General features: G+C 39.2%; 1 protein-coding gene across 43 annotated transcripts in view; it reads right to left on the bottom strand.

Moving 5' to 3' along the window:
• The window catches only part of PLA2G4A (phospholipase A2 group IVA), a 369,657-nt gene that overhangs the window by 67,578 nt on the left and 288,315 nt on the right, over window positions 1-13,764 (bottom strand). For all 43 annotated transcript variants that reach the window (XM_084977979.1, XM_084977978.1, XM_084977999.1 and 40 more), the window contains 2 exons: window positions 10,228-10,265; window positions 7,828-7,969 (listed from right to left, as the gene is read on the bottom strand). In XM_084977979.1, coding sequence (XP_084834105.1) covers window positions 7,828-7,969; window positions 10,228-10,265 — 180 coding nt within the window. The remainder of the gene's footprint in view (window positions 1-7,827; window positions 7,970-10,227; window positions 10,266-13,764) is intronic.

Genomic DNA, 13,764 nt, shown 5'->3' with positions numbered 1-13,764 from the left:
ATTCAGGATCTGTTCAGGCCAATTTCACATACATAACTTGCATCTGGTGATGGAATGCATCCATGCACACCCAAGTTTATGGGTTGGTGGGTCAGATAACATGATGGTCAGCTCAGGTCACAGGATGACTTGGTCACCCACCGTTAAGCATTCAATCTCCACTAAGGTCCAATGGCAGCCAAAAGCTTTTTTTCAAAAGGACAGTAGTTATCCACAGAGGATGGCAAGGCCTTGCACCAGAAATGCCTATGCCGCAATTCACCTACAAGGGCCCACCACAGGTTGCAAAGAGCATCTCCATCTGCCACAGACACTTCAAGCATCAATGAATCTGAATGGTCACATGGCCCATGTGGCAGAGCAGCTTTCACAGTTACTGGGTCTTGCTGCAGAGCCTTATCTTGTTCTGGTCCCCACTCAAAACTAGCTAAGGAGGATTCAGATGGTCTGCCCAACAATGTTTACATCTAAAAGAAATCAGAATTGACAATGCAAAGTGCTATTGTCATAATGAAGGCAGAAACTTCTAGATGAAAGAAACAATAAACAAAGGAATAAAAATTCTTATTGACAACTCAAGATTGATTTCTGTGACCTCCTTCAGAAATTATTTTGCTTGGCCTCCCCCTACTCTGTCACTAGATAGCCTGTATTTTTCCTAGTTTTCCGCCTAACTTATCTGACAAATTTAAATACAGAAAAGCACTCAGAGAACATACTATTTAAGGATCCCTTTATTCTTTTATTTTCATCCACAGCTATTTGTTTAAATTGCTGTAACTTCCTTGTATTTCCTCCTTTATTCTTTGATGAAGATTAGAGTCCAATTTCCTTTTCTCACTTCCCTACTAATTTAATTCTAGACTCCAGTCCCCCAACCGGCTTTGTTTTATTAAGCAGAGACATGAAAACAGTCAAGCAGCATGTCACTGCACATAAGAGACTGTTACCTGGAAGCCTCTTCTGACCAAAAGCTATTTTGTACCAGCTTACATTCCCACCAACAGTGCAGGAGGGTTCCCTTTTCTCCACAACCCCTCCAGCATTTGGTATTTGTGGACTTATTAATGATGGCCATTCTGACTGGTGTGAGTTGGTATCTCATGGTAGTTTTGATTTGCATTTCTCTAAAAATCAGGGATGTTGAGCATTTTTTCATGTTTTTGTTGGCCATCTGTATATCTTCCTTGGAGAACAGTCTATTCAGGTCTTTTGCCCATTTTTCCATTGATTGATTGGCTTTTTTGCTGTTGGGTTGTATAAGTTGTTTGTATATTTTAGAGATTAAGCCCTTGTCAGTTGCATCACTTGAAACTATTTTCTCCCATTCTGTAAGATATATGGCACAAATGAACTTTTCCACAGAAAAGAAAATTATGGACTTAGAGAATAGACTTGTGGTTACCAAGGGGGAGGGGGAGGGAGTGGGATGGATTGGAAGCTTGGGGTTAATAGATGCAAACTATTGCCTTTGGAATGAATTAGCAATGAGATCCTGCTGTGTAGCACTGAGAACTATGTCTAGTCACTTATGATGGAGCATGATAATGGGAGAAAAAAGAATGTATACATGTATGTGTAACTGGGTCACCATACTGTACAGTAGAAAAAAAATTGTATTGGGGAAATAACTATTTAAAAAAAAAAAAAGCTATTTTGGAACAAGAAAATTAAATAATCTAAACATGGCCAAAATTCCCATGCAAATTTATTACATAGGAAAGATCTCAGCCCTTTATTTATGGAGAAATTATACTAATCAGAGCTATGCTTGCTTATTAGACTATAATTCCACAACAGAGTTGAGAGAGAAAGGAGTGGTTTGAAGAAGTTATTTAAAGGGAAGATAGAAAGCATGGGGAAATGGCAGTTGATTGCAAAGGCTGCAGACATAAGAGCGCTTAAATCAGTTCAATCTGGGCAAAGAATTACATGTTTTAGGGAATTCCTGTTGTGGCCTAGTAGTAACAAACCCAACTAGTATCCATGAGGATGCAGGTTTGATCCCTGGTATTACTCAGTGGGTTAAGGATCTGGCTTTGCCATGAGCTATGGTGTAGGTTGCAGACTCAGCTCAGATCTGCTGTTGCTGTGGCTGTGGCGTAGGTGGTAGCTGCAGCTCCTATTAGACCCCTAGCCTGGCAACTTCCATACTTCCATATGCCACAGGTGTGACCATAAAAAGACAAAAAAAAAAAAAAAAAAAAAAAGAATTACATTTTTCAGAAAGCCTTCCCATCCATATGATTGAATCGATACCTTTAAAACTCTTTTAAAAATTATTCAGAACGATTATTTTCAAAAGTCTTATTACTTGGAAGAAGAAACTCTTGAGTTATTAGAAACCTTAACTGTTTGACTAATTCATTATCCAAGTAAGAAATCTAAGGTTTTATTGAATTTGAAATTGCCCTGGAGTGTCATACAATAGCAACACCCATGTATGGGTTTAATAGCAACTATTTTATTAACTAAGATGTGACTTACACATCGTGCTGACTGCTTTACAAGCCTTAGCACGCATCCTTTTAGCCAAATAAGAGACACTGTCTCCCTTTTACGAGTGAAGCAAGGCGCCCACATTCATACTGCCCAAATTCATGCCACGTTTTAATTCAACACTGGCTTCCAAACTGGATGCTACAAACCATTTGTTGTAAACTGGGAACAAGACAGGAGAAATGGGGTTGGGCTGGTATGTCTCTGACAAGCTGCCACAACAGCCTGCTCTTCCTTACCTTCAGGGAGCCAACTAGCGAGTACTGAAAAGAAAGTGATGACCTTGGCAGGGAGCAAGGGAAATGGGGGCTCACAAGGCCCTGAGCCAAGGAGGAACACAAAATAGGAGAATGATACGTGTGTTATGGGAATGGGTGGTGCTGAATATATCTGAATGGATTATTTCTGCCAAGAGAATAAAGTCTAGACCAAAACCAAAACAACAACATCAAAAGTCTTAATTCTAGGAATGACTCCCAAAAATATGAGTTTAATATTTTTGAAGACTAGCCCAGAGAAAAGCATAATTACCTCATCCTCCATCTGTTGCAGAAAAGCCTGATGGTATGAATATTAGGCCAAATTTCATTTTCCCAGAAAGACTCTTTTTCACAAAAGGAGAAGTGCCTACGAGGTGTGGCAGCACTTTCCTTTCAAAAAGCAAAACCTAAGACCAAAGGCCACTGGACATCTGCACCAATATGTCCTACCAACTTTTTTTTCCTTTCTTTTTTTCTTTCTAAGGCCGCACTCAAGGCATATGGAAGTTTCCAGGTTAGGGGTCGAATCAGAGCTACAGGTGCTGCCTATGCCACAGCCACAGCAACTTGGGATCTGAGCCGCGGCTGCGACCTACACCACAGCTCACTGCAACTCTGGGTCCTTAACCCACTGAGCAAGGCCAGGGGTTGAACCCACATTCCCATGGATCCTAGTCGGGTTTGTTAACCACTGAGCCATGACAGGAGCTCCCTGTCCCACCGACTTTCTAATCTAACTATCCAAACTGGGACCTTTTCATCTGAGCCTTCTCCTCAACATGTATCTCCTCCCTAACAACTTGATGCAGGTGTTCCTCAGTTGTGAGCCCCTAATCTTTTTCCCTAGCAAATCCGTCCCCTGACTACAGGTGTGCTCTGACTCTTACAACAGAAATATTCCTGGGGACCCACTGTGAGCTAGGAGCCAAGCTGGTGCTGGGAACACAATGGTGAATAACAGACACTGCCCTGGTCCTTGCGAAACTTGTATTCTAATGGAGAAAACAGACATTAAATACATATTTGTCCAAATATTTTTTGAAGTATGACTGTGGGAAATGCAAAGAAGACAATGTATTTATCTGTGCCATAAAAGAACATGACTGAGAGACTTAACTTGGACTTGGGCGGGGGGATGGAGGGAGGGAAGAGTGATGAGGAAGGCTGTCAGAATACGTGACATGGGCACTGATTCAAGGATGGGAGGCTGGGAGTTCCCATGGTGGCTCAGTGGGTTAAGGACCTGACATTGTCTCTGAGGATGTGGGTTAGATCCCTGGCTTGGCTTGGTGGGTTAAGGATCTGGCTTTGCCATAAGCTATGGTGTAGGTCACAGATGCGGCTCAGATCCACTGTTGCCCTGGCTGTAGTGTAGACCATAGCTGCAGCTCAGATTCAACCCTTAGCCCGGGAACGTCCATATGCTGCAGGTGTGGCCATAAAACAAAACAAAACAAAACAAAAAAGGGAGGCTGGGAGTTAACTGAAAAGGGGTCAGGGTGGAGAGAGGGTGGAACTGGGAGGCACACTGAAGAGAGAAGCCACAATGCACAAGGGCACCAACTGGGCAAGGGTTCTGCGGAGACCTGGAACTAAGAGGCATCTGGTGGAGGGGACATGGGGGATTGGGGATGCACTAGCAACACATGAAGTGGAGGGATGCTGTGGGGCCAATCCTAAGAGCAGCGTACGAATTTTAAGCTTTGTGTTTTAGAAAGATCACCCTGAATTCAGTGTGAACAGACAGTGGAAAGGAGGAGGACAGGCATCAAGAGAACCACAGAGATGAGAGGGCTGGGTCTTCAGCTTCAGACATGCCACGTGGGACAAGGGAGGAGTAGAGGGGAAGAAATCAAGGGGAGGAGGTAGAGATACTCAGGTGTGGAGCTCAGAAGGGAGATCCCGGGTTGCTGATACACATGTGAAAGTTCTTAGCCCAGAGGAATCAGGTGGCAGGTGGAAGGGAGAGAAATTTCTTAGTGCAGAAGGTGGAGAAAGAGGTCTAGGGCTGAGTCTTGAAGATCTCATATTTAAATAATACACAGAGGGAGATCTAGTAAAGGCAATCAGAGAGAAGAGGGTAAATGATGGGAGGCAAATGTTTCCAAGAGTAGAAGACACTGGTCATTTGCAGCTACAGTTAGGTAAGAGAGGGCTGGAAACCCCTTTGCATGTGTTACTACTGGTGACTGGCAAAGTGCTGCAGTAGAAGAATAAAGGCACAAGTCTGAGGAAAACAAGGAAGTAGAATGAGATTGCATGGGAAACTTTGGAAAAGTCTGTGAAGATAAGAAGAGAAGCAGAGCAGAAAGGAAAAGGAAATGTATGTTCCATGGGGATTTCTATTGGTTCCTTTTTTTCTTTCCTCTCTCAAGAGTTTAGAGCATGTTTATATTTTTATAGAATGCACACAGAGGAGGCAGATAACAGAGGTGGGGAGGGGTCCTGGGAGGACTGGACAGCTGATCTGTTGGGGTTCCTAATGGGGGTTTGTAATCCATATCTGACGCGGCTTTGCATTTGAAAGAAAAGGGGCTCTTTCCTCCACTGAATTCAAAGGGAAGCGGCAAAGGATAAGCATAGGTTATGGGACACGTCAATCCTGGGCAATAAATGAAGGATTTATCATCTAATGACTTCTAGTTTCTCTGATTAGGAGGCAAGTCTATCCATTGTGAGAGGAGCAAAGGGGGAATCAGTAGCTGGAAGTGAAACAAAAAATCATCGTAAATAAAGGGAAAGAACTAGGGAGGGAAACACTGAGATGGTCAGAAGGGGTCTCCCAAATAAAGTTGACGGCCATGTATAATGGAGATATCCTGTTTCCATCACTCTTTCATCTGCTTAACTGTCTTTCTCCCCAACCAGGCTTAAAACTCAGCAAGGAAAGTGACAGTTCAGTATTAACCATTTCAGCTTTGTTCACCTCCAGTTCCTAGCACCGTGTCTCAACGAATGACAAATGGCAGAAATGAAAAGAACTTGAAATCTCATTTCTCTGAGCCAAACGTATAATGATGCCAAAAAAGGATGGGGACAAAACGAAGGTGTAGAACTGCTGATGAAACGTTTGCTGTAGGAAACAAGCAAACAAAAACAAAAAGAATTTCTGGGAAGCTGAGAAAACTTCTGAGTAGCACTTAGAGAAGGCTGTTTCTTCAAGGACTAAACAACCTGAGACAAGAAACAACCACAGTCCTTTTTTAATAGAAGCATCAATAGAGGTTTTGCTTCTCCTCCTAGCTTCCTTTTAGCAAAAATTCCCCAAATCAGCAACATTTTATCTTAGAGTTTGCTCCCATGACAACAAAAGCCACTCCAGCAGCAGCAGATTGGCTTTGTACCCCTACACCCACCTAGAAACATATTTAGAAATCTGCCATCACATGTAGGACAGGGGTACCCATCTGGCCTCCTTACTTAGAATTTATGCCTCATTTCCACTCGCATTTTGTCCTTAACTTAGAATAATTTCGAATCCCTGATCTGTGTGTGCCTGTATGGGAGTATATATCTATGATTATAAATATATATATATATATAAAATATATTGACTTATACATTTAATGAAAATGTCTTTCCAAAAATAAGTTATGTTCATTTAAAACATTAAATTGACAGAAAAGATCAAAGAATTGATTTTAAAAATTACCTGATACGCCACTAAGCAGAAATATCATTTTCATCATTTGATGAATAGTGGATAATTTCATTATTCTCATTGTTGCAGCAATTTTTTAAAATGTTGTTTTACCGAGGTATAATTAGCACACATTGTATTGGTTTCAGGTGTATAGCATAATGATTTGATATTTGTATATATTGTGAAATGGTCACAATAGTCCTAGTTAATGTCCATCCCCATACAAAGCTATAAATTTTTTTCTTGCGATAGACATTTAATACCTACTCTCTTAGCAACTTTAAATTATACAACACAGTATTATTAACTATGGCCACAATTTACTTTTGCAGATTTCAGAAAAAAAGATAAACCAGTAGCTGGGTGAATGAATGGATGAATGGATAGACAGGTACATAGATAGACAGATTTAGAGAAGGAACAAATGTATAGAAAAATAGACAAAAACTCAGTTATATAACACATTCTACTGAATAATAAATGCCACTTATTTTATTCGAATTTAAGGGAAGAAAAAGAAGTAAAAGAATAATTGATGGATTACACTTTCAATATTTATTCACAAAAACAGTTTAATTTTAATATCTGCTATGAAATGTTATGAATAATGTTACAAAAAACATTAAAATGTGGAGGTCATTATTTTGACTACTTGGTAATTTTGGATACCTTTTTACTCCCTACCATGAAATACTAAGAAGTTGAAACATTTCCTTTTAGTCTCCCCTATTCAGGAGTTCCCGTCGTGGCGCAGTGGTTAACGAATCCGACTAGGAACCATGAGGTCGCGGGTTCGGTCCCTGCCCTTGCTCAGTGGGTTAAGGATCCAGCGTTGCCGTGAGCTGTGGTGTAGGTTGCAGACGCGGCTCGGATCCCGCGTTGCTGTGGCTCTGGTGTAGGCCGGTGGCTACAGCTCCGATTAGACCCCTAGCTTGGGAACCTCCATATGCCGCGGGAGCGGCCCAAGAAATAACTAAAAAGACAAAAAAAATAAATAAATAGTCTCCCCTATTCAGATCTCAAAAAAAAAAAATTGTTAATTGTTATCATTAAGTTATAACATTTTGTTCCTGTTCAGCAATGATAATTCCCACAGCTGTTTAATCTTAGTCTCTATCCAAATGAATCAAATGATCCTTTTCCATCTGAGGTTAAATTTTCCTACTAATGAAATGAACATCTTGTTTGCGCATCTGCACGCCTATGCCTCCTTTAAAAATTCTATCTGATAAATATTACCAGATATGGGCAGCATTTGCGACGATCTTCCTCAAAGAGTTTCCATTTATGGAACACTAACCGTACCTCAAAAAGATAGAGAAATAACGCTCAATCTCAATATCTCAAGTTTGGGTGGAGTTGGGGAGAAAGTACAAACAACCTTATTCTCAAATTGCAATAAAGTTTGAAAAATTTCCAACTCACATCACGTGTAGAACACAGGCCTTCACTATTCTCTGGGCCCAGGAGTTTCTTCATGTTTTCCTTGATGTTTTCTTTTCTCTGTTGTCGGAAAGCTTTCTCCTCGTCACACAGAGCCATACTAAATCGGAGGTCTGGGGATGAACTGCATGTAAAACAGGGATCATGAGCCACTGACCCCAGGAGCCTTGTTATACACCATCCAGTTTCCCTAAGTCCCTGGTGGCTACACGCGCACACGTTCACTTCTCCCTCAACCCATTTCCCACAAGCGCATCTGAAACAAGGGTGTGAAATGATGTCGCTCTAAATGCAGTATCATCCAAGGGACATTCTCGGAAAACAAGGAATATGAGATGTTTTAGAAAAAAACAAATAAACAGCCCCTAGTAAACTGCATGTTATGATGGTACAGTCTTTGGGAAGTGCTGCAGGAAAGAAGCCTGTTTAGATCTGTTTGCTTCGGTGGTTCCCAGACATACTTAATCAAGAATTCCTGCCTCTGTCCCTCTGGCCCCCACCAGTCCAGAAAAACCTCCCCCAGAGTCTGTGCTCTGAGGAACATACTGGCAGAAACGCTGTCTTAATCAACTGCCTTATCTGAGTGCTCTCCTCGGACAATGAAAGGAACTTCTAATGGCAGAACTTGGGTTCAACACAAATGAGTTTGTGACTGGATTTCAGAACCCTTAAATTAGATACCCTTCCTTCCAATAATAGCAGCAGCGATTTCTCAGGTACTTATACCATGCTAGACACATTAGGTATTATATTTGTATCACTGCAACAATGATGGGAGTAAATACTACACATTACAACATATTATTTTTACAACGCCTTAGTACAGATCAAAAAGTCTGAAGCTCTGAGATGTCAGGATCACAGGGCAAATATGTTCCACCATGGAACAATGCCTCCCCGAAAAGACAGGTCTTCATATTAAATTTTAAAACCAGCTTGTGATTTTTAAAATAGTTTTTAAAAAAAATGTAGAAGTACATTTTGTGTGTTTCTTCTTTTAACTCTCTAATTGCTTTCTTGATTTTATTTTATATTTGGTAAAAGACATTCCCTGAAAAGTTGAGTTCTTCTTTAAAGATTTCATTTTAGAGTCAAAAGAAATTAAGATATAAAAACAGTTTGATTAGAGTTCATTGTAAATAGTAAATTGCTTCTGGACCTATGTACATGTTTAGCTGAGTTTTTCCCCTGCATTTTTTTTGGATAATTGCAAAATCCTATTCCTTTTACATAATATTGTCCTGATTACACCAGTGGAGATCATTTCCCATTGAAACAAACAGCATTACTTCTGTAGTCAAGTAACAAAAACAGCCTAATCTCATGCCAAAATATACCACCTGTAAGCAAGAATCAATATAATGCGAGATAACACAACTAAATAATTTAGACTGTTTTTTGATACATCTTGATATATGTTGAAGGCCAGTGGTAACTTATGCAATAATTTTCTAAGTTGAATCAACATGTTCCAGGGATCAAAATAAGAGAAAGAAATACCTAAACCCAGTATCACCATTCATTTGGCAAATTATGAGATATGAGAAGGCTATACCAAATTTGTGGTTTGTGTAAATAAAATGTGTACTAGTAATTTTGGTAAAACCCACTTTAACAGGGAAGTTCAGAAAGATGGAGAGAGGTTGAGGGAGGGGGGATACACTGAACTCAGCCTGAGGTCAGAGATGAGCTAATTCTCAAGGCAGGACTGACTCCCCAAAGAGTCATCATTTGAAAATAAATAAATGATTTTCCAACATTCATTTTCGGAGGCCACTTTGAAAGAGCAACACACTTCATGGAACTTGACCATTTACAGTCTCAATTTTCAGTTTTCCCTCTTTATAGTTTCCTAGTTCTGTTCACTTTAATGTGTTTGCAATATCTATCTGAATCAATAATGAAAAACAGGAGTTCCCTGATGGCTCCATGGGTTAAGGATTTCTCATTGCCACTGCTATGGCTTGGGTCACTTCTGTGCTGCAGGTTTGATCCCTGGCCCAGGAACTTTCACATGGTGCAGATGTGGCCAAAAAAAAAGAAAGAAAGAAAGAAAGAAAAAGAAAAAGAAACAATGAAAAATTGGCTTAAATAGCTTTATTTATGTCCAGGAGAATAGATTCTTAATTCGAGTGGGACCTTTCTAAAGCTCTTTTTCTAACAGTTATAATTTAGCCACCAAATACAGGAAAATTAAGCAAAGAATATTAGATTTTTTTTATAATGCTGTAGCTATTAGGAGAGAGCTAAAGAAAAGCAGAGTACATTTAATGAAATTTTTTATACTCAAAGTTGTCAGAATTATTTCATATATTAAAATGAAACAAATTAGTTGGTAGATCACTCACAATGCTTTGCATCCAATGAAATACATGTACTTACCACACTTCAAGAGACATTTCCAGAATCATTTCGGTGACCTAGAACAGATGTATTAGTCAGATTAGGTCAAAAACGGATGTGTGTAATATATAATGCAAACAAAGTTAAAATAAATTTTGAGAGCCATATTATTTTTACTCTAAAAAATACACTAAAAATCAAAGTAGCAAAGTTTCATGAAGACCTTAAATTACAAATGCATTTCAATAATTTCAATAATTAATATCTTCCATGAGATAAGCCTACTTTACATATCATTTAACAAGAATAAGAATTGCCTCAGCATGGTTTTATTTCTCCCTCATGAAAATGAAGCAGTGCATTCCAAAATCATTTTTCAAAAAACATAAGAATGTCCTGATATCAAAAAATAATGAAGATGTGTTATCATAATTTAAGAGCTGTCCCCTGGCCTCAAAATCAGAAGGAAAAGTTAAAGAAAGCCTGGGTGAGAATTCACATTTTTCTATTTGTGACAAGTACAGGCTATAGTAAACTGAAGACAGAAGGCACATCCAAAGTGGCTATCAGGACCCAGGGCCAGCCAACTGTGGGCAGCTTAATAAATATCTATATCTGGGACATGGGACTTAGGTTTTTATTTTTTCAATACTAGAGGAACCATCCAAACTTATGGGAGGAGGCTATCCTGCCAAGAGACCAATTTTGGCTTAATGAAAAAGGGAGTGACTAATATTCACAGAGAAAAGGGGTATTAAAAGATGCCTTTCCAGAGATTATAAATCTGCTGTGCATTGCAGCACTATTCACAATAGCCAAGACATGGAAACAACCCAAATGTCCACTGATACATGATTGGATTAGGAAGATGTGTGTGTGTGTGTGTATATATACACAATGGAATACTACTCGGCCATAAAAAAGAACAAGATTATGCTATTTGCAGCAACATGGATGGAACTAGAGACTCTCATCCTGAGTGAAGTAAGTCAGAAAGAGAAAGACAAATACCATATGATATCACTTATATCTGGAGTCTAATATACAGCACAAAGGAACCTTTCCACAGAAAAGAAAATCATGGACTTGAAGAATAGACTTGTGGATGCCAAGGGGGAAGGGGAGGGAATGGGAGGCACTGGGAGCTTGGGGTAAACAGATGCAGAATGTTGCCTTCGGGATGGATCAGCAATGGGATCCTGCTGTGTAGCACTGGGAACTCTGTCTAGTCACTTATGATGGAACACGTAATATGAGAAAAAGGAATGTACACATGTATGTGTAACTGGGTCACCATGCTGTACAGTAGGAAAAAAATACATATATATATAAATAAATGATAAAAAAATCTGTTGTGCAGATTTTCTCAATACTATCCCTGCCATTAATCATGAATAATATTACTCCAGGTTAGTAGGAGAAACAAATGAGACAATGTCTTGAAGGTCACTGCACAATTGTAAGACAGTGCTCTTATTTTTTATTCCATCAATTACCTTAAGAATATAGTTAAAGGAACCTGTTGGATACCTTCAGATAGAACAGGACCAGGCTATGCCTCTTCAAATGGGAAGAAGACAGACTTTCAGTCAACATGAAATGCTATAGATTACTGGCTTTGTTTTCTTTCTGGTTTTAGGGACGGAAAAAGACAAACTAGTAGGAGCTTTCCAAAAGGTTAAAGTAAGTTCATGCATAATTCTTAGTACTGAATTTTATGACTAAGAGAAAGGTATTGAAATTATCTGTATGAAAATTTTCCTGTCCCACTAAACCATAAGCTTTGTCTTAAATAGGTCTCTTACAAGTTCATTACACAGTATTCAGCATACAATGTACAATCAATAAGCATCTGCCAAATTACTGGGTGTGAGTGTGCGAGGTTGTACTTCAGGCATCTTTTCCTGTCAAGAAATATCTCATTGCTACTGAAGATGAAATCATGGGCTGATCCCACCCAGACAGCAGTTCCTATGAATATAAACATTACTTTGAAGTTAAGAAAATAATCATGAATCCCAGACAAATGGGCTTATTCCTACCCACGTGAATCAGAGTTCAGCTGTAAGTCAAAAAGTTCTAGACAATTGATGTAACTGCTGTGCATTCTATCAATGAAAACCCTGCTCAGACCACATTCCAGCACATTATATCAGTTCCCCATTCTCATATTTCAAACGGACTCTTTCCCAAAGAGGGCTTGGAAAACATTTTATATTGAATGAGATTACTTCTTCAGATATTTAGTAAGAAAAACAAGACATGGGCAAAACATAGTCTGCTTGTTTTTTTAAAAAACAAAACAAAACCAAACAAAACACAACAACACATGAAAGCTGCTATTAAAACGAGACAAGATTTACTGTTTTTATCTCCAAAAGGCAAAAGCATCAAGGAAGAATGAAAATTAAAAGAACAATATTACAACTCAATATAGAGTTTTCTAACAAATGGAAAGATTCAAAGCTAGAATGGGCTCCCAATTCCCATATGCCATCTCACGACAGAAAGTCTTCAGGAAAAAAACCAGCTTCTTAACTGGCAGGTCCCTAAACGTTTTACATTTAGAATGTCTGATGCATGAATTTACCTAGTGCCTACTTGTCCCATTAATTTAATATGTTTATGGTCATATGCATCTTCTCCGTAAGACTGTCCCTTCTACATCCCTCTGCAACATTTTTTGGCTAAGACATCCATGATCCTAGACAGACGAATAAGATGCTTGAAATAAAGGCAGAATAAGAGAAGGGAAGACCTAGGATTTTCCCACCATTCGGAGTATTACCAAATGTGCTGCCATGGTTCTGTCACATGAATTGAGATCCTAACTTCCGCGTGTTGCCCAAGTGGACTACCCACCACCTGGAGGAAATTTTACACTCTCCCACTTGATGCGCCATGTTCAGACATGCCATGAAGATGGACATATTTACAGTCTCTCTGCATCCTTCACCTGGCACATGTCCTTCAGATAAAAGAGCCACAAAAATATGTACTTCCTATGAGGCATTAAACAGTTATTGTAAATTCCTTCCCACACACTGCATGAAGCATCTCTGCATCACACACTTCCAGGTTGCTTGCATTATCTGGGTGATTAGAAGGAAAGGTGACCCAATCTCCCTGGGAGTCCGCAAGCCCATAAGACTTAGACAGGAACAAGGACAATGAGAACCCCACCTCTTCTAGGAATTATTAATGTAAGAAGCAGCCTGTACTCACTGTACGTTCTTGGGGAAAAAAACAATCTCTTCTTTGAATTTTACAGTGGAAAATAATTTTAGAGGCTTACAATGGGAGATGTTTAACTGGGGCAGGGGAAGGGAACTAGAGGAGAAAAACCTTTTTTTAAAAAAAAAGGTATTTCAGACTTAAAAATAACATTTACAGTGTCTAACCCATGAATTCTTTTGCAAACTTTTCAGGGGTCATTTTGAAATAATAAAGTTAATGCAACAAGCATAATAACTGTCATTAAAGAAGTCCTTTAAAATTAGTATTTCCAAAAGATACGCTCAATTAAATACTCTTTAACTTGAAAAATCAATCCTATTAGTAAAGAGCTCCTCAAAT

The sequence above is a fragment of the Sus scrofa genome, chromosome 9 (assembly GCF_054392235.1).
Source record: "Sus scrofa isolate SSC_HxYL_T2T_F1_AM1 chromosome 9, Sscrofa_HxYL_maternal_Yorkshire_Landrace_v2.0, whole genome shotgun sequence".
Taxonomy (NCBI): domain Eukaryota; kingdom Metazoa; phylum Chordata; class Mammalia; order Artiodactyla; family Suidae; genus Sus; species Sus scrofa.
This window is presented reverse-complemented; position numbering and strand designations above follow the sequence as displayed.